We start from the raw sequence: 22,322 nt of genomic DNA on the forward strand, positions 1-22,322 counted from the left end.
TAAAGACTGGTGCAGAATATCTGTTTAACCTCTGCCATTTCCTTGTTCCCCACAACTATCTCCCAGGTTCATTTTCTGAGGGGGGTATTTAATTCCTCCCCCGTATTATTTAATATTAACGGGATTGAAGTATCTTCCACTGTAGACTGGTGCAGAATATCTGTTTAACCTCTGCCATTTCCTTGTTCCCCACAACTATCTCCCAGGTTCATTTTCTGAGGGGCCTATGTTCACTTTGACTTATCTCTTCCTTTTTATATATTAAAGAAGCTCTTACTGTCTGTCAATTTTTATATTCCTCACTAGTTTGCTTTCATAGTTTATTTTCTCTCTTTATTACCTTTTTAGTCAGCAGGGTAGCATGGTGGTTAGCATAAATGCTTCACAGCTCCAGGGTCCCAGGTTCGATTCCCGGCTGGGTCACTGTCTGTGTGGAGTCTGCACGTCCTCCCCCTGTGTGCATGGGTTTCCTCCGGGTGCTCCGGTTTCCTCCCACAGTCCAAAGATGTGCGGGTTAGGTGGATTGGCCATGCTAAATTGCCCGTAGTGTCCTAATAAAAGTAAGGTTAAGGGGGTGGTTGTTGGATTACGGGTATAGGGTGGATACGTAGGTTTGAGTAGGGTGATCATGGCTCGGCACAACATTGAGGGCCGAAGGGCCTGTTCTGTGCTGTACTGTTCTATGTTCTATGTTCTAGTCCTCCTTTGCTGGATTCTGAATTAATCCCAGTCTTCAAGCTATCACTGACGTTTGCCTCCTTATATTCTTTTTCTTTCAACTTGATACTCCTTAACTTCCTTGGTTAGGCATAGTTAGTTTATCCCTCTTAGAATCTTTCCTCCTTACTGGGATATATTTTTGCTGAGAGTCATGAATTACCTCCTTAAATGTCTGTCGTTGCTTGTTTACTGTTTTTCCTGCTAATCTATCTAATCAGTCTAATTTAGCTAACTCTATCCTCATTGCATTGCAATTCCCTTTAGTTAAGTTAAACACAGTTTTTTCCGCCCCAACTTTCTCATTCTCAAACTGAATATTAAATTCTATCATGTTATGAACACTACTTCTGAGGGGATCTTTTGCTTTCAGGTCATTTATTAAAACTGCCTAATTACCCATTACCAGATCCAAGATAACCTGTTCCCTAGACATATTGCTCTAGGAAATTATCCCGAATGCACTCTATGAATTCATTGTCGTACCTGTTCAAACTTGATTCACCCAATCAACATGAAAATTAAAGTCTCACATAATTATTGCTCTACTCTTTTTTTTTTACATGCTCCTATACCCTTTCCCACAGTGTGGCTAATTTTTGGGGGACTGTATACTGTACTACTACTGCCAATGTCTTTTTTCCCATTTTTTTTACCTCCACCCAAATGGACTCTACATCATCCAAGTCTAGATCATCTCTCAAAACTGTCCTCTTTTCATCTTGTATGAATAGTGCTACCCCACCACCTTTTTCTTCCTCCTGTCCTTCTGAAAGGTCAAATATCTCTGAATATTAAGTTCACAGTTTTGATCACCTTGTAACCTTGTTTCCATGTGTGCCGTTGGTTTGTCTACCTCACCCCGGATATTTTGTGCATTTAGCTACTGTAAGAATCCTTCCTGTTTATTTTCTTTCTTCCCATTTTCTCTTTTTTTTTTTACTTTTGATATGTGGATCCTAATCAAAAAGTGCCTTTAAGCAGAGGACTCTAGTTGAAACAACTTGCTTGTCAGGACATTGTGATACAGGTTTTATATTTTGGAAAGGCAGAACCAGATGCTTTAGCGCTGAGTGAATCTCGGGAACCAGCTTTCGAGGAAGTCAGTTCGATGGTTTGGTGAATGACAGTTTTTTGCCTGACAAAAGTCAGTGATTGGTTCCTGCGTGATGCTTTTTGAGAAAGCTGGGAAGAAGTGATTCGAGCTTGGAAGGAGAAGGAACGAACTCGCTTTCTCTCACTAAAAGACCTGCTTTTTTCTTCTAACACCAGTGAGTGCTTGCCACATCCTTGCTGTGAACTTGAAAGGATCCTGAACTACAGAAAAAGTAGACCAGAAGCCTCCAGATCCACGAAGGAAGAGGTGTGTTTTCTTCCTCTCTGCTGCCAATTGCTGCTGCCTTTGTGGGTCTGCAGTGAAGATCATTACAAGCTGAAGGAAAAGAAAGTATCGTTCAGAAAGACATTAAGTAGAAGTTATCCTAGTGTGTCAAATGTCCTGGTGTGGGTGGTGTGGTGTGGTTGGTTGATGTGGGTGGTGGGCCTTCGCTTTTTTTAAAATAACATCTAATTTCTCTTGTGTTGCAACTCCAGGTCAAACGGAGAGTGGTGACAATACAAAGTTTTAGGCTTGCTTTTTTGTCATTTTTAATCATCCTAACTTCTTTGTACTGTGGCCCTAGTTGCCCCTTGCCCTTGATTACCCTGTCTACCATTTTATGCATTTTACTGTTCTTTAATAACTAGCCTTGTTGCACTTTCCCTTGTCATCCTGTTTAGGTTCCCATCCCCCCACCGTTCTCGTTTGAATCCTCCCCAGTCATGAGCAAATACTACTCAGAGTAGAACGAAGGTACGCTGGGCTGCTCCTTTGTGATGGTACTGTGGGCTGCTCCTTCGATTAGAGTGAAGGTACACTGGTCTGCTCCTCAGTGAAGGTACGCTGGGCTGCTCCTCAGTGAAGGTACTGTGGGCTGCTCCTTAGATTAGAGTGAAGGTACACTGGGCTGCTCCTCAGTGAAGGTACGCTGGGCTGCTCCTCAGTGAAGGTACGCTGGGCTGCTCCTCAGTGAAGGTACGCTGGGCTGCTCCTCAGTGAAGGTACGCTGGGCTGCTCCTCGGTGAAGGTACGCTGGGCTGCTCCTCGGTGAAGGTACGCTGGGCTGCTCCTCAGTGAAGGTACGCTGGGCTGCTCCTCAGTGAAGGTACGCTGGGCTGCTCCTCAGTGAAGGTACGCTGGGCTGCTCCTCGGTGAAGGTACGCTGGGCTGCTCCTCGGTGAAGGTACGCTGGGCTGCTCCTCCGTGAAGGTACGCTGGGCTGCTCCTCAGTGAAGGTACGCTGGGCTGCTCCTCAGTGAAGGTACGCTGGGCTGCTCCTCAGTGAAGGTACGCTGGGCTGCTCCTCAGTGAAGGTACGCTGGGCTGCTCCTCAGTGAAGGTACGCTGGGCTGCTCCTCAGTGAAGGTACGCTGGGCTGCTCCTCAGTGAAGGTACGCTGGGCTGCTCCTCAGTGAAGGTACGCTGGGCTGCTCCTCAGTGAAGGTACGCTGGGCTGCTCCTCAGTGAAGGTACGCTGGGCTGCTCCTCAGTGAAGGTACGCTGGGCTGCTCCTCAGTGAAGGTACGCTGGGCTGCTCCTCAGTGAAGGTACGCTGGGCTGCTCCTCAGTGAAGGTACGCTGGGCTGCTCCTCAGTGAAGGTACGCTGGGCTGCTCCTCAGTGAAGGTACGCTGGGCTGCTCCTCAGTGAAGATACGCTGGGCTGCTCCTCAGTGAAGGTACGCTGGGCTGCTCCTCAGTGAAGGTACGCTGGGCTGCTCCTCAGTGAAGGTACGCTGGGCTGCTCCTCAGTGAAGGTACGCTGGGCTGCTCCTCAGTGAAGGTACGCTGGGCTGCTCCTCAGTGAAGGTACGCTGGGCTGCTCCTCAGTGAAGGTACGCTGGGCTGCTCCTCAGTGAAGGTACGCTGGGCTGCTCCTCAGTGAAGGTACGCTGGGCTGCTCCTCAGTGAAGGTACGCTGGGCTGCTCCTCAGTGAAGGTACGCTGGGCTGCTCCTCAGTGAAGGTACGCTGGGCTGCTCCTCAGAGTAGAGTGAAGGTACGCTGGCTGCTCCTCAGAGTAGAGCGAAGGTACGTTGGCTGCTCCTCAGTGTAGGTACGCTGGGCTGCTCCTCAGTGAAGGTACGCTGGGCTGCTGCTTAGTGAAGGTATGCTGGGCTGCTCCTCAGTAGAGCGAAGGTACGCTGGGCTGCTGCTTAGTGAAGGTACGCTGGGCTGCTCCTCTGAAGGTTCGCTGTGCTGCTCCTCAGTGAAGGTACGCTGGGCTGTTCCTCAGAGTAGGGTGAAGGTACGCTGGGCTGTTCCTCAGAGTAGAGTGAAGGTATGCTGGGCTGTTCCTTAAAGTTTTCCCGCTGCTCTGCTGAGCCTCTCCTCAGCAGATTCGCTCTCTCTGACCTCCAGTGCTCTGTACTGTAAGAGTTATTTAAACTCCCTTCTTTCCCCCTTGCGCTCCAAATTCCCTAAGACCTTTATTTTGAAAATAATAATCACTTATTGTCACAAGTAGGCTTCAATGAAGTTACTGTGAAAAGCCCCTAGTCGCCACATTCCGGCACCTGTTCAGAGAGGCTGGTACGGGAAAAGTAGATGTACTAGAGAAAAGTAGATGTAATAGAGAAAAGAGGGACTGATCCCCTCCTTCCTCCCTGTCTCATCAAACTCTAGCTGTGCTCATTTCTCATGCTTTAAGATTATAAGAGTAAAGCGAATGTGGTTGATTCCTCAATCCAGATTTAATGTTCAAGGCATGTCTTGGACAAATGTGAATGATTCAGTTTAATATCTAAAAACAAATGTTCGCCTTTGATTTCCCAAAATGCTTGCTGCAAGAAATGACAAATTGTGACTGCCCCTAAAGTACCTTTCAACGTCTGTGATATATTGTGTTGTGTAGTTTACGGTAACAATTACTTGGTGTACTTTAAGTTAGATGTTTAAAAAGCTCAATGGCTGCACCAGGATACCGTATTATCAGCACAGTACTGGATACAGCCACTAGGTGGACCAAATGAAAGAGAATGGGATCTGTGTTGGAGCTGTTTTCAATAGAAGTGACTTCACTTTTCAAAAGAGAGCCTTGGCTGCAATGTGTGTTTGCTCTAACCTTATCACCAAGGTGGAAGAAATTCTAACTGACTGAGTATATATTTCAACATCCCTAAAAATGCTGTTCAAACAACATATTTTCTTCTTTAGTTTTGCTAATTGTGCTTCATGCTCAACTGTCTTTACAATGCTCTTGAATGGTCCCAAAGTTACACGTTTCTGATTCAACCACTGCAAATTTGCAGTATCAATTCTAATTAAACATTGATTGTACTTGTATAATTTGCTAATGAATTCTTTCTAAGTTTTGGATAACAATCAATCTATCCTTCGTAAATAACTCGGCAAGTTTTTTTGTGGCCTGTCCCACTCTCTCTCAAGTGTAGGCAAGAAACCTGTCACCTGTGCAGTTTTGGCTATGGCGCTAGCTGCTCTGCTTCTTAATTTAAATAAAACTAAAAGGTAGCAAAACTCTGTTCAGTTTTCAATTTGGTGAAAAAAAGAACACTTCTGTGTGTGCCAGCACGCTGAATTGTGATGTAAGTGCAAGTCCTTTTTGCTTTCTCAGCTTCTTCAGTGTCTCCACACAACTGAAGTCTCTCTTAGCTGGTGCCATTCTAGTGAATCCCTTCTGCATTGTCCCTAAAATGTGGCGCCTAGAATTGGACACGGTACTCCAGCTGAGGCCGAACCAGTGTTTTATAAAGGTTTAGCATAACTTTCATGCTTTTGTACTATATGCCTCTATTTATAAAGCCAAGGATTCTATATTCTTTTTTTTAACAGCCTTCTCCAACTAATATCACTGAAAGGTCATCAGCCTTAAATATCCACAGATGCTGCTGGAACTGTTGAGTATTTCCAGCACTTTTTATACCAGATTTGACGCATCAGCTGTATTTTGCTTGTGTATTAGTGCTTACTTCACTGCGACTTCTCTTTCAGGAATGCCCACCTTGAAGTTCTGCTGTTCTTTCTGACAGGGTATCCATTTGTTTCTTTGACCTTGTTCACTTTCATTGCTTTCAGAGCCACATTTCCTTTCTCAACAACTGCCAAAAGGCTCCGATAATTGTGATGACGTGAAAGGTTCCATAGATGCTGTGTGACCTGCTGCGTGTTTCCAGCATTTTTTATTTTTATTGTCTATTAAGTGGTACTTTGTCGTTTGCCCTTTGAAAGTCCATGTACGTAACAACAACATGTAAATGCTATCTCCAATCTGTTCCATTGTTTCATTGAATAACCTGATGAAGTTAATCAAAAAGGTTGCCTGGTTGAAATCTGTGTGGACTTCGATTAATAGCCTACAATTTTCCAAATGCCAATTAATTGTGTCCCAGATATTTGTCTAAGTTTCCTCATCACTGAACTTGGACTAACAGGTAACAGGGATGCAACAATTCTCCAGTCCTCTGATATGTGCCCATATTCAAGGAGGATTGGCAGATTGTTACCATGGCTCTCTTTTCATCCCTGGGTCTTAGAAATCAAGGATGCATCCCATCCGGACTGGGTGACTTTTCTACTTTGCAGCAGTCAACTATCTAAATTTTTTTTTGACCTACAAGTAAAGCCCCACTTTATGTGTCTTCTTTGTCCATGCATTTCCTTAGTCATGCTGAAGCCTTTGTACATTCCCTTGCCCATGGTATGAGCAATTGTTCGCTCATCCGTGATTTCTTTCCTTTCTCTTTTCTTTCCTTGAGGAAATGGCAGCCATGACAGAGCGGAAACCTCAACATGTTTTAATAAGGAGATGATAGCAAATTCATAGAACAGTACAGCACAGTACAGGCCCTTCAACCCACAATGTTGTGCCGAACATTTATCCTAATCTAAGATCAACCTAAACTATACCTCTTCAATTTACTGCTGTCCATGTGCCTAATGACTCAGACTCCACCACCTCTGCTGGCAGTGCATTCCCCACACCCACCACTCTCTGTATAAAGAACCTACCTCTGAAATCTCCCCTATACCTTCCTCCAATCACCTTAAAATTATGTCCCCTCATGACAGCCATTTCCTCCCTGGGCAAAAGTCTCTGGCTATCCACTCTATCCATGCCTCTCATCACGTTGTACACCTCTATCAAGTCACCTCTCTGCTTTCTTCACTCCGGTGAGAAAAGCCCTAGCTCCCTCAACCTTTCTTCATAAAACATGTCCACCAGTCCAGGCAGAATCCTGGTAAATCTCCTCTGTACCCTCTCCATAGCATCCACATCCTTCCTATAATGAGGCAACCAGATCTGGACACAATATTCCAAGTGTGGTTGAACTAGAGTTTTATAAAGCTGCAGCAAAACCTCGCAGCTCTTAACTCAATTCCCCTGTTAATGAAAGCCAACACACCATACGCCTTCTTAACAACCCTATCAACCTGGGTGGCAACTTTGAGGGATCTATGTGTGTAAACCCCAAGATCCCTCTGTTCCTCCACACTTCCAAGAATCCTGCCTTTAACCCTGTATTCAGCATTCAAATTCGACCTTCCAAAATGAATCACTTGACATTTATCAAGGTTGAACTCCATCTCCCACTTCTCAGCCCAGCTCTGCATCCTGTCAATGTCCTGTTGTAACCTGCAAAAACCCTCAACACTATCTACAACTCCCCCAACCTTGGTGTCATCGGAAAACTTAGTAACCCACCCTTCCACTTCCTCATCCAAGTCATTTATAAAAACCACAAAGAGCAGAGGTCCCAGAACAGATCCTAGTGGGACACCACTGGTCACCAACTTCCAAGCGGAATACTTTCCATCCACTACCACTCGTTATCTTCTTTCGGCCAGACAAACAAATTTCCCTGTATCCCATGCCCCCTAACTTTCTGAATGAATCTACCATGGGGAACCATATAAAATGCCTTACTGAAATCCATATACACCACATACACTGCCTGACCTTCATCAATGTGTCTCGTCACATCCTCAAAGAATTCAATGAGGCTTGTGAGGCATGATCTGCCCCTCACAAAGCCATGCTGACTATCTTTAATCAAACTATGTTTTTCTAAATAATCATAAATCCTATCTCTCAGAATCCTTTGCAATATTTTGCTCACCACAGACGTAAGACTGATGGGTCTGTAATTCCCTTTCTTGAACGGGGGAAGAACATTCGCCTCCCTCCAATCATACGGTAATACTCCAGTGGAGAGTGAGGACACAAAGATCATCGCCAACGGCGCAGCAATCTCCTTCCTTGCTTCCCGTAGTAACCTTGGGTATATCCAGTCAGGCCCAGGGGACTTATCTGTCCTGATGCGTTTCAAAATTTCCAGCACATCCTCCTTCTTAATACCAACCTGTTTGAGTCTATTAACCTGGTTCGCACTGTTCTCATGGGCAACAAGGTCCCTCTCTCTAGTGAATACTGAAGCAAAATATTCATTTAGGTCCTCCCACATCTCCTCAGACTCTAGACACAAGCTCCCTCCACTATCCCTGATTGGCCCTACTCTCACTCTGATCATCCTCTCATTTCTCACACAAGTGTAAAATGCCTTGGTGTTTTCCATAATCCTTCCTGCCAGGTGCTGAAGAGCAGCCTGAAGAGAAAGATTAACTTGGAAATGTCCAAATCTCTCAGTGTAGCCATGCAGTAACAGCTCTGTTCAATTTAAAAATATTCACTGATTATGACTGCCAGTTTTGAGGTGACTGTTTTTTTCTTAAATGAGGATTGTTTTTTTTTAATTTTCAACATAAATCCTGCATTGTTCAGAGGCTCCCCCCATGTGACGTATACAGGTACCACAATTTGCTGTACAGTAACTGCCAATGTTTTCCTCCCATTGGTGAAACCAATCTAATTGCCTCCCATTGAAGAGCATGTTCATTGTTTGCGATTTCACTGTTGGTGAGTTTCGCAGGGATATCGCGTATGCGAATGGCGGGATTATGCTGTATTCTCTATCTCGACTTCTCAGAGAACAAAACACCTGTGCCCATTTACAGTAAAATCTGGACAACATTCAAGCAATAAATGGCAAGTGACAGTTTTGCCATTTTGAGTGCCAGTCAATGACCATCTTCAGCAAGAGAGAGAGAGACACCTCCCTTGCTTCAATGGTGTTCTCATCACTGAACCACCCACCATTAATGGCCTGGAGATCACCATTGATATTTAACTGGGACAGCCACAGAAGTACTGTGCCCCCAAGAGCAGGTGAGAGGTGGACATTCCATGACCAGTAATTCACAGTCTCACTCCTGAGAGTTTTTCCCCCATCTACAAGGCATAATTCAGCTGTATGGCAACATACTCCCCTACTTTCCTGCATGAGTGCAGCTCCAACAATGCTCAAGAAGCTCAACACCATCCAAGTCAAATTGACCCACTGGATTGGCACCCCACCCACACCTCTTTAGCATCTACAAGATGCACCACATCAATTTGCCAAGGCTTCTACAGCAGTACCTCCTAAACACAAACTCTACTGGCTAAAAGAGGAAGGGCAGCAAATGAGAACACCAATTTCAAGTCCCCACACCATCTGACTTTCAAATATATTTTCTTGCCTTCATTGTTCCTGGGTCTAAATCCAGCTAATCCTCCCTTACAGTACCTGTGGCACACAGAAGGCAGCTAACCACCTTCAAGGGCAATTGAGGATTAAAGCATTAAGTTGCCAGTGAAGGTCACAGCCCATGAATGAATAAAGTAATCTATTTTTTATTCTATCTGTGTATTGCCTTTTGTGTGCTCAAGAAGATCTAATGTTTGTTCCTTTATATGCTCCATTGTTTATTTTACTATTTTATGTATTTGTAAATGTTTTGTTATTGCAGTTGACTGGTTTAAGATTACAGTACTAACTTTAAAGTGCAAGTCGAACTGTGGCTGAGCTTGTCTGTCTCTGGTAGGTTTAAGGAGTGCCTTAAAGGAGAAAAGAGAGTTAGATAAAAAGTGATGTTTGAGGAGGACATTTCAGACAAGACAGCTGAAGGCGCTGTCGCCAGTAGAAGAGTAATTAGAATCAAAATTGCTCAAGAGACCATAATTGGAAGGATGTAGACATTTGAGAATTTGGAAGGATGGAGGAATTTGGAAGGATGGAGGAGGTTATAGAGTTAGAAAGAGGCGAGATTATAAACGGATTTGAAAAGAAAGGTGACTCGAACCTGGGACCATGGTGCTGTGCAGTGCTATCCATTTGTGCTACCGTGCTGCCCTAAATGATGGCATAGAAAGTCATATATCCAAATTTGCTGTTGATTCAAAGTTAGATGACATGTAGGCGGCCTAGATTAGATGATGGCATAAAATTGCAAGGAGATAGTGACAATGGGCAAAATTGTGACAAATGGGATTTGATGTGAGCAAGGTACCTATTTTGGACCAAAAAGGGACAGAGCAGAGTACTTTCTAAATTCAGAGGTTGGGTACAGTGGATAGCCAATGAGACTTGGGGGTTCAAGAGCATAGATAATAATAATAATTGTTTATTGTCACAAGTAGGCTTCAATGAAGTTACTGTGAAAAGCCCCTAGTCGCCACATTCCGGCGCCTGTTCGGGGAGGCTGGTACGGGAATTGAACCCACGCTGCTGGCCTTGTTCTGGATTACAAGCAACCCGCCCTTTAAAATGCCACGAGCAAGTGCAGAAAATAATCAAAAAGGCTAGCCTTTATATCTAGAGGATTGGAGTACAAAGACACAGATATGCAGAACCCTAGTTCGACCCCACTTGCAGTACTGTGAGCAGTTCTGGGCTGCAGAACCACACCTTAGGAAGCATATTTTGGTCTTGGAGGGAGTGCAATGTAAGGGTGATCTGATCGAAATATTCAAAATATTAACAGGGTAGATAAAGATAAGCTATTTCCACTGGTGGGGGATTCTAAAATTAGGGGGCATAGTCTAAAAATTAGGACGAGACCGTTCAGGAGAGAATTTAGGAAGCAGTTATTCACTCAAAGGGTGGCAGAGGTTTGGAACTCTCTCCCACAAGCAGAAGTTGAAGCTAGAACGGTTAATTTTAAATCTGAGACAGATAGATTTTTGTTCATCAAAGATATGAAGAGATATGGGTCAAAGGCAGATATATGGGGTTCGGCCACAGATCAGCCATGATTTCATTAAATGGTGGGACAGGCTTAAGGGGCTGAATGGCCTACTCCTGTACTTGTAGGCTAGGAAGGGAGTTTATTCTCTTTTGCAGAAGAGTAAAGCCTATTAAGTGTTAAGCGATAGAGCACAGGTTTATCTGACGAGTTGCTTCACCCTCTGGGATGTGGGTTGCAAAAGCATGGAGACAGTTTTCCCTCCACACTCGTTTTGTGCAAAAGACATGGGACACTAAAAGCTTGTACTGAAATACAAATGTCCAAAGATATGTTATGAACCAGTACTGTCTTCATGAATAGCATACATGCTCTTGTCACTACACTCGCACAAGCAGTGATAAGGACCTGTCCTGTGAAAACCATTTATAATGCCTTGGAACCTGTGGGAATTTTCTTTACTTGGGAGAAGTGTCCCCTCCAGCTGCTGTTTTCTTTGCATATGGAAAATTATGTAAATGCATTGACATTACTGTACATCCATGAACATCTGGCTGGCCGATTTGGCAGATAATCTGGAAGGGTTCTGTAGTGTAGAATTTTATCACAATGGTGACCTTCACAACTGATGGAAAGTGCTGTCCTAGATGTTGAATACTAAGAGGTCCATGTCTGCCTGCTGAGATACCTTAGTAACTGCATATGATGTCCTCTTGGATACTGTCCTCATCTGAGCCATACAGTAGAATAGGAGACCAATGGAATTCCCATTGGGAAAAGACTGCAGAAAAATGGTGTGCGCAATGCAAAGGTCTTTGCAAAAATGGCAAATAGTACAAAAAAAGAAATGTTAGTCAGAACATATATGTAAGAAAATAGAGTCACAACAACTTTCCAGTTTCATTATCAAAAACAGCATCCAGGACTGGTTCAGCCAAAAATCGTGAGATTGCCATAAGATTTAACTTGAATTGTTATTCTCTGAAATTAGGCTCCTATGCTGACCAAAACTGTAGTTTCAAAATCTGTCACCAAGCCTCATTTTACAAGTCTTGCATTTCCGCGATGAAGGAAATTCCAAAAAAACCTCAAATTTAGCTAAAAATGAATTATAATACTGTGGTTAAGACGTGGGTGAAAATATTTAATGTGTATGCAATGTGCATAAAATAAAGTATGTTGCAAATAGCTGTTGGAGCCTGGAGTTTCCTCTGCACTTCCACCGACGTACACTTGTAATCTAGGTTTACAAACTTGTGGAATTTTGCACATAACTACAACACGCACAATTCAAGTCTCGGCCCACGGATGGCCACACCCCTAACTCGAGTGTCAGATTTCTCCAGTTGATCTTTTGTCAGGTTATGGCATGGTCTGTCAACATTGCAACCAGATTTTCGGGTGCAAGGTCATTTTTCTGGTCTTTTCATTCATTTTTAAACAATATCCTCATTTTGACACTCCCAGGAGTTTTTTAAAAAGATATTTTATTGCAAACTTACATAACAACAAAATACACAGCCCATCAAAGCATAGTCAACTGTTTGTATAGATTTTCCTTTTTTAAGCCCCCCCCCCAACACACACACACACACACACAGAGCGACAAAGAGCTCCTCAAAGTCATAAACAGAGTCCACAGAACCTCAAAGCCCTCTTCTGACCCCTCAACTCGAACTTCAGATCTTCTCCAGCCGGAGTAAGTCATACAAGTCCCCCAGCCAGACCACCATCCCCGGTGACGTGTCTGACCTCCAATTCAACAGGACCCTTCGGGCAAAGGCCACGACATCAGCCCCTTCCCCTCCAGCCGACCCGGCTCCTCCTAAACCCCAAAGACCGACACCACAGGTTCCGGCCTTGCCTCAGCCCCCACTATCCTGAATGATGTTTCAAACACCGCCTCCGTAAAGCTCTCCAGCTTCTCCAGAATACGTGAGCCTCTTCCCCCCCCCCCCCCCCCCCCTCCCCCCTCTATCATCCATTATCATTCCCCCTTCGGTTCTGCCTCACCGAATCCCACTCTAAACCGGGCCCATCCATGATGCCCCTCCCCCGCCCCACTCATGACCACACATCCTCCAAACTGGTCATGTTGCACTCCTCCACCGCGTACCTTCTCCCAGTTCTCCCAAAGCTTATTGTCCCTTGTAAAGTCATTGGGCTCCTTCGGCTTCTCAAGATAATACTCCCTGCCATCATGGGTCACGCAGAGCTTGGCTGGGTACAGCACCCCAAACCGAATCGTCGTCTATACAACACCGCCTTGGCCTTGTTGAAGCTCCAATGCCTCTTCACCAGCTCTGTGCCAATGTCCTGGCAAATCCGGACTCGATTACCCTTTCACTCTCTGACTTGCTGCGCCTTGGCCCACATCAGGATCTTCTCCTTGTCCAAAAACTTGTGCATCCGTGCAATCACTGCCCACGGTGGCTCCCCTGCTCTCGGCTTCTGCCTCAAGGACCTATAGACCCGGTCCACCTCTGAGGCTTGTCCAACACCTTTTCCTTCACCAACCTGGCCAACATCCTCGAAACATACTTTGTGGCGCTCGTTCCCTCCACACCTTCTGGTAGACCCACAATCCACAGGTTTGGACCTCTTCTCCTGCTTCTCCACCTTCAACCACGGTGACTTGTATAGATCCCCCAGGATCCCGACCTCCGTCTCTAAGGACACCATACGATCACTCTGGTCAGACACCGCCTTTTCCACTTTCCAGATTGTTGGCCCTCGTAGGGCAGCACGGTAGCATTGTGGATAGCACAATCGCTTCACAGCTCCAGGGTCCCAGGTTCGATTCCGGCTTGGGTCACTGTCTGTGCGGAGTCTGCACATCCTCCCCGTGTGTGCGTGGGTTTCCTCCGGGTGCTCCGGTTTCCTCCCATAGTCACAAAGATGTGCAGGTTAGGTCGATTGGCCATGATAAATTGCCCTTAGTGTCCAAAATTGCCCTTAGTGTTGGGTTGGGTTACTGGGTTATGGGGATAGGGTGGAGGTGTTGACCTTGGGTAGGGTGCTCTTTCCAAGAGTCGGTGCAGACTCGATGGGCCGAATGGCCTCCTTCTGCACTGTAAATTCTATGAGACACTTTTCTACCCGAGGTGAAGAGGTGCCACTGTTTCCTCAATCACCTTCGACCAGTCACTGTGCATCTCCTTTCTTTATTGTTGAAATTCCTCCTTGATGAAGCTCATTAATTGCTCTATCTGACGCTTTCCCACAGCCGACAACCCTTTCCCTTCCGCCATTTTCACAATAGATGCTGCACCACAAGTCTCCTCCAACTCCTTAGCCCGGTCTTTCACTGTCTTCAGCCGGGTCTGATAGCTAGTAGACATGCCAATCCAGGGGAGAACTTCTCTTACACTTTCCGCTCCACTTTTCTGCCGAATGTGCCCAACACACGGGCGTAAAAAGGCCAAAACTCCTTTGAGCCCGAGCAACCCTGTGCATGACCACTCACTCCATGGCCACCTCAGAGTATAAATTATTTTTTTTATGCCATAAGTAAGTATAAAATTTCAAAGCTTCTGTGATTGCTGTTTCTTAAACAGGTTGATTTTGATATGCAAGTATGACAGTTAACTGTGTTGAAACTTAAATTTTAATACACAAAGAAGAAACAATGGTGTGCTTTTGACATTTTATTGAGAGTTGATTGTTTACATTGATATCTGTCTGTTTCCACCCATTTTATATTGGGTCGTATTCCAATGAAATTGGGCAAATATTTGGGTATAACGTGATAGACAGAATGCACGCATCACTGGGTGCATTTTCAAGCCTAACCTCTGGGGTTGTTGTTCAGGGCAGAAACTCCGGGCTGAAGTGTCCTCTATCCAGTTTTAAACTTGCAAAAGTTCTAGTGTTTCCTGTGGATTGTTTCACATGACATAAAGAAAGATTTTGAAAGGGTAAAGCCGGTGAGAAACTGCAGCTCTGTTCTAATCGCCCCAGGTCAAACAATTTTTTTTTCAGGGTTTATATTCAAATGTGTGTAGTACAGACTGAGGCAGCAATCATTGTCATACCTTCCTCGAGATTCTACCAACTTTAAGGAACTTGATCTGTTATGTTACAATAATTTGTAAGACATTGTATATTTTGAAGCTGCTTTTGGCATCGGGGCATTCTAATATCCTCCTGTCCACATAGCCACATTTTGCACTTCCATTCATGAACGTTCTACATCAAGTGATGAGTAGAAACCAAGTTAGCAAAAGTATAACTCAGCAAATCGCTATTTAAAGTTGTAGCCAGCATGGAGAGAACTGCACATTTGTCATTGTCTATGGGTTTTATGCGTGCCTTAATTTATCTGCAATATTTTCAATTACCGAAATGGATTTTTGAAAAAAAAATAACTTGAACTTGATCAGCTGAACAGCAGGAGAAAATCTATTGTGATAAATAGGCTTTAAAAACAATTGTATATTATATTTCAAATTAGCAGATATGTTTGCTGCAACTGGTGCCCTTTGATATTGGCTTTTCAGTAGGTGACTGAAAATATTACAGAACCATTTAAGAATTAGGAAAAGCTGGTTTTGTGAACTAAATTCCATTTTTCTTAGTGATCCTACTTTTTCACCATATTCCATAACAGCCTCTTTCTCCAGAAACACTCGCTATCTCTTGAACAAGATTGTACTACTTGTTCAAATTAATTTCTGTTATACATTATATGTTATAAATATCAAACTAGTGCCATTCAATTTACAGTAGTGGCTTTGGCATTCTAAACAGTTTTGATCTTTTCTGAAATTTATGAGGTGATCGCTTGTTGTTAAAGTGATCAACTTCAATTGGTAGTTGCACATTCTTGGTGATTTAGGCCACTTTGCTGAATTTCTAATGCTGTATTAAAGTTGGAAAATACTTAACTAGAATGCCTTTCTATATCTCATGAAGAGCTCTTGTTGATTAACAGTGCTACATGGAGCTGAGCCCCTACCAGTTTACACTGCGGCCCACGCAATGAATTGGTGTTTACAATGCGCGCAAGGAGTGGCGTACCTACATGGCATGAAACCCAAGGCTTTAATCCACAGGGACCTCAAACCACCAAAGTAAGTTCTTTGTTAATGGACACAAGTATGGCAGTTATTACAAATTGTAACAATGAATAGCATTAGGATTTGCAATAGATGGAAATTAACGTATTGCATTTGGGGCAGAGGAACATTATAGAGAGCTTTGCTCAGTAGTTAGCTGATCATATGCCTTAATGGGGTGCTTAACATTGATGCTAAAACCTCAAATTAGAAATGTTTACATTCTCTGGTACAAGGAAAAGATTGTCGAAGATGTGGCCATAACCAACCTTATTAGGAGAAGGTGCTTCACAAAATCACTGCACTCCAGTGACCAAAGTCAACACCAGGCCTAGCCTATGCAACAGTCTAGACTCTCTCGAATTTCATGCTGGCCAAGTTGCTGTGAGGAACTGAAGCAAGGGATTGAATTGCCTTTTCATGCTCATAGTTCTTATGTTATTTTTTATGCCATTCAGCTCATTGAACCTGCAGCACCAGTGACTTATTGATGAGGACATCCAGGTCCTTTGTACGTCTACACCTTAGAATCTTTCCCCACTTAAGAAATACTCTGCACGTCCGTACCTCCTACCGAAGTGGGTAACCTCACATTTTTGCACATTATATCCCATCTGCCATGGTCTAGTCCATTCTATATCCAAATCTTCTTGAAGCCGCTTTGCATCTTCCTCAAAACACACAGTCCCAACTAGTTTTGTGTCATCTGCGAACTTGGCAATATTTCATTTAGATCCACATCCAAATCGTTGATATATATATTATGAACATCTGGGGCCCATGTACTGATCCCTACGGAACTCCACTAGTCACAGTCTGCCAATGCAAGAATTACCTGTTTATTCCTACTATTTTCTGTCTTTAAGCAATCCTTAATCCATTCCAATATATTACCACAAAACACATATTCCCGTCAACCCCTGTCAGCATTCCGCAAGGAACATTCCCTCTGGGATATCCTGGTCCACTCCTCCGTCACCCCCTTCTGAAGGGCAACTAGGGATGGTGGATAAAAGCTGGCCAACCAGCGACGCCCACATCCCGTAAATGAATTTTTTAAAAACATCTCACCCCCTTGCCATGCAATTGCAGAAGGTACAACACCTACCCCTTATACCTCCTCCTTGCTCGCCATCCAAGGGCCTAAAACCTCAAATTGGAAATGTGAAGCAATTCAGGTGCACCTCCTTCAATTTGGTCTATTGCAGTTGCTGCTCCAAATACAGTATACATTGGAGAGACTAAACGCAAACTGGGGTGACCTCTTTGCAAACACCTTTGATCCATCTGCAAGCAGGACCCAGACCTTTTTGTCGCTTACCATTTTAACACGTATCCTGCTCTCATGTCCATGTATCCATGCATGGCCTGCTGCAATGTTCCAGTGAAGCCCAATGCAAATTTATTTTAATTTTTCCCATTGATTCATTTTTCATCCGCTTTTTAACCTGCTTTCCATCTTGTTTTTCCCTTACCACTGTCTCCTATCGCCCATCCCACCCCAGTTGGCAACTATTCCCTGTTCCTGGTTGTGCCTTGACACACTATTTACCTTCGTTCTGCCATTAACACATTTCTTATCTCTTCATGTGCCACTACCAGCACCCTTCTTGGCCGTTATCACCACCATTTACCACCTTTGTCTTTTTGTCCATGATATCTTTGTCAATTTCTCTTTAGTGTACATTTTTTTGCTGGCCCTCTATCCAGCCCTTACTGCCCCCCCCCCCCAACTTCAGTGAAAATCTTATCCTATTTCCTGTTCTCTAGCCCTGTCTCTGTCGGAGAGTCATCTAGACTCAATTTTAACTCCTCTCTCCACAAATGTGATTTTCCAGCATTTTCTGCTTGTTATTAATTCCAGCATCCTCCGCAATTTCCTTTTATTTTGCTATACCTATACCAGTACAGTATATTACATCAGCAGACTCACCTTTAGCAATTCTTTTGTAACATTCTCTCGAAAAACTCCCAACAGGTTCATCAACCATGATTTCCCATTCATTAATTCATGTTGATTCTGCCCAATCAAATCATTGTTATTTAACTGCCCATTTATCACATCCTTTACAATAGATTCTAGCATGCTCCTGACTACTGATATAAAGCTGACAGGTCTGTAGTTTCCTCTTTTCTCTCTCCCTTTATTTTTTGAAAGAAAATCAAAGCCAAACTCTCGCTATAATACAGATCAAAGTAATACTACTCAAAATAATACAAAGTCAAAAATCCCCACCACCATCCCCCTCACAACACAGAAAACCCACCGAAATAGAGTAATTTAAAAACAAAAACTATTTTCCCCTTCTTAAACAGAGCACAGTTATCGAAGAGAAAAAGCCAAGAACAAAAACGAACGAACGGATAAATCTGTGCAAACAGCATTTAAAACTAACAGGAAAAACAGTTTCTCAAACTTAGAGCAGAATGTTCTCAAGTTGGCACCAGTCCTTTCCTCCTGCCGAACTCCATAGCGTCCTCGGGCAACTCAAAGTAATGATGTTGGTCCTTATGCGTAACCCAAAGTCGCGCCGGATACAACAGTCCAAACTTAACCTGCTTCTTGAACAGGATCGACTTGACTTGATTAAAGCCTGCCCTCCTCTTGGCTACCTCCATGCTTAAATCTTGATACACCCACAAAATGCTGTTGTCCCACTTACAGCTCCGCATGCGCTTGGCCCACTGAATAATGCGCTCCTTATCCAGGTGCCTGTGGAACCTGACCACCATCACCCGCGGGGGGTCCCCCTGCTGCGGCTTCCTCGCCAGCACTCTGTACGCCTGATCTACCTCCAACAGTCAGGGGAAGGCGCCATCTCCCAGCAGCTTCTCGAACATGTTCGCCACAAACTCCCCGGCATCAGCCCCCTCCGCCCCCTAGGGAGGCCAACGATCCTTACGTTCTGCCTATGGGATCTGTTCTCCAAATCCTCTACCTGTTCCAGCCTTTTTTGCCGGTTCCTCAGCATCCCCACCTCCATCTCCACAGCCATCTGGTGTTCCTCCTGTTCTGCTAACACCTTCTCCAGTTTCTGGATCGTCCGGTCCTGGGCATCTAGCCTCCGTTCCATCCTCTCCACCGTTTCCTTAATCGGGTCCAGACATTGCCGTTTCTGTCTGGCGAAGTCTTCCCGGATGACCTGAATCAGCTCTTCTGTTGATGGTTGGGCCGAAGCCCCAGGGGTCTGGACATCGGCCATCTTGTCCACTGCTGCAGCCAACACCCAGCTCGAGCCTGTCTTTTTGTTTCTTCCCTTTCGATCTCTTCGGGCTCTCTGTTCCATAAACCAATATATACCACAGACACGTGTTCACTGTTCCTTCAAATCCAGCGCTTAAAAGATAAAGAAGTCGTGTGGGGGATGGGTCGTGTGGGGGGGGAGGGGGGGGGGGGGGGGGGGGGGGGGGGAGGGGGAGAGAGAGAGAGAAAGGAGAGGTCCGAATGTCTGGCCAGAGGCCAGAGCGGGAGCCACCAAATGTGCGACCTACTCCCTCATGGTCGCCACTGAAAGTCCCTCTCTCCCTTTTTAAATAGTGAGGTGCCATTTTCTACCCTAATCTGGAGGAACTGTTCCAGAATCTATAGAATTTTGAAGATGATCATCAATGCATCCACTGTCCCCATACCTCTTTCAAGGGGTTGGTTTAGCACAATGGGCTAAATAGCTGGCTTTTAAAGCAGACCAAGGCAGGCCAGCAGCACGGTTCAATTCCTGTACGAGCCTCCCCGAACAGGTACCAGAATGTGGTGACTAGGGGCTTTTCACAGTAACTTCATTTGAAGCCTACTTGTGACAATAAGCGATTTTTATTCATTTCATTTTCATTTCATTAACACTCTGGAATGTAGAATGTCGGGTCTCGGGGAACCTTCAGTCCCATTGATTTCTCCAATACAACCTTCTTTCTAATGTTAATTTCCCATGACCCTTGGATCCGAATTCTGGGGAGATTTCTTGCATCTTCCTCAGTGAAGACAGTCACAAAGTAATCATTTAACTGCCCAGCTTATGTCTCACTTTCAAACATGATGTGAAATTCTATCATATTAGGGTCGCTTAACCCTAAAGTTCTTTTACAAGATTATTAATTAAGCCTTTTTGTTACACAATACTGGATCTAAAGTAGTCTGTTTTCTAGTCAGTTCCACAACATAGTGCTCCAGAAAGCATCCCTAAAACACTCCAAAAAGTAATCTTGCGCAGCATTAATGATCCATAGGTTTGCCCAATCTAAATGCATTTGAAGTCACCCATGATCACTATATTACCCATGACACAAGCCCTCTTATCTCCTTATCAATACTATGGCCCACACTACCACCACTGTTTGGTGGTTATAAACAACGACTACCAATGTTTGCTGTCCCTTACTGTTTCTTAGCTCCACCCAAACAGATTCCACATTTTGTTCTTGTGATCTGAAATCCTCCCTTGCTATTGTACTGGTCGCATTCCTGATTCTCAACGCAACATCACCTCCTTTACCTTTTTGCCTGTCCTTCCTAAATTTTGAAAACCCTTGAATGTTCTGTTCCCAATCTTGATCACCTGCAGCCATGTTTCCTTAACTGCAATTAGATGTAACCCATTTACCTCTATTTGTGCCATTAAATTATTTTGTTGCAAATGCTGCCTGCATTCAGGTAGAGTGCGCTTAACTTTGTCATTAACATTATTCCACACTCAAAGCTTATTTGATGCTCACCTTTGTTTTGCCTGCCTTCTAATTTTGCTTGCTACTTTTCTACTTGCCGTTACTAGCTTCACAATCTTCCAATTTGAGCTAACCCTCAGTTTCCCATCCCCCTGCCCGATTATTTAAAACCCTTCCCAACAGCACTAGCAAAACTCCCTGGTCCCATTAAGGTGTAACCTGCTATCTTGTATGGGTTCTACCTGCCCCAGAACTGATTCCAATGCCTCAAGAATCTGATGCCCTCTCTCCTACACCAATTCCCCAGCCACAGTCTGCCAATTCATCTCTATTCCTGCACTCACTAGCACCTCACCTGGGGAGTAATCCTGTGATTACTAATCTTGAGTGTCTTTTTTAATTTCCTCCTTGGTACTCTAAAACCTGTTTTCAGAACCTCATTCTTATGTTGTTTGTACCAATGTGAACTACAACCTCTGGCTGTTCACCCTTTCCCAGAAGTATGTCCTGTAGACACACCAGCGAGGCGTCACATTTATTGCTGCTGTAAAACCTGTCTGATTCCATGATTATTGAATCCCCTATCATCATTGTTCTACCACTCCTCTTCTTCCCCTCTTGCACAACTAAATCATGTCCCACAGAGTTGTCTCTGGCTGCACTCTCCTGAAAATGGAAACCCGATTAACAAGCAAGATAGACTCAGGACTCCTTTGTTACCTGCCTGATTCTCTTAGACTGCATAGCAGTCATCCACTGCCTCTTTACCTGTATGGTTCCTAACCTGCGGTGTGACCACTTCCCTAACCATGCTATCCACATAGCTCTCTAACACATGGATACACAACAGTGACTTCAGTCACCACTTAAGTTCTGAAATACGGAACTCAAGCTTCCCCAGCTGGTGACACCTACTGCAGATATGTGTGTCTAGGACAAATGGTTTGGCGATGACTTCCCACATACATGCCACTTGGTTGAGCTGACCTGCCATACCATAACTTTTAAAACTATGTATTATAATTAGAATAAGTTGAATAACCTTCCAGTTGTCAACCAATCAGCTTTGTCCACAGCCAGAGCTATCTACTGGAATCTGTAGAAAGGTAGAAAAATAAAGGTGCAACTCCCCCACACACCCTCGTACCAAAACAGCACTCTGCAGACCAAAACAGCAGGGTGACAACAGGAAGACCTCTCCACCCAATCAGTGTGAGATTGAGGCACTGTGTGGACAGCTCAAAAGACACCGGGTTGCAACCTTCCAGCTCCCCAGTGTCACATTGGAGAGGGCACAACAAAGAGATGCTGGATAATCACCATTGGATGTTTCCACGTAAGGGTTTGTAAAGAAATTGCCCAGAAGCGCAAACTTCCTCAAGACAATTTCATGCATTGAGCCACCCAAAAAAAAACCCTCACCCCATTGACCAAACATTATCCCATGGTATTTGGTCCCCCATACACACGAAGTTGCACTGCCCCTGATGCCCCCACAATGTCCTCTCTGATTCCATGGTCTCCATTATAGACAAAACTGTTGCTAATTGTTGCCCAACATCTCCTCGTTCCCAATGTTGCACATGTATGATGATCCCATTATATTCTACCTCTGCCACCTGTATCAACCCCTCCATCACCTCCATTATTAAACTAGTTGTCTGACATCCAGTTGTTAATGCGCCACAATTTTCTCCAATTAAACTTGGGAATATTGACACTACCATCTAAAGCAACGCCCCTGTACAAATTCTGTACCCTTGCAACCAATT

At 44.3% G+C, this 22,322-nt stretch overlaps 1 protein-coding gene across 2 annotated transcripts in view; it reads left to right on the forward strand.

Moving 5' to 3' along the window:
* Positions 1 to 22,322, forward strand: part of map3k7 (mitogen-activated protein kinase kinase kinase 7) — a 174,304-nt gene that overhangs the window by 61,290 nt on the left and 90,692 nt on the right. For both annotated transcript variants that reach the window (XM_038799586.1, XM_038799585.1), the window contains exon 5: positions 15,768 to 15,906. In XM_038799586.1, the coding sequence (XP_038655514.1) occupies positions 15,768 to 15,906 (139 nt within the window). The remainder of the gene's footprint in view (positions 1 to 15,767; positions 15,907 to 22,322) is intronic.

Source organism: Scyliorhinus canicula, chromosome 6, assembly GCF_902713615.1.
Source record: "Scyliorhinus canicula chromosome 6, sScyCan1.1, whole genome shotgun sequence".
NCBI lineage: Eukaryota > Metazoa > Chordata > Chondrichthyes > Carcharhiniformes > Scyliorhinidae > Scyliorhinus > Scyliorhinus canicula.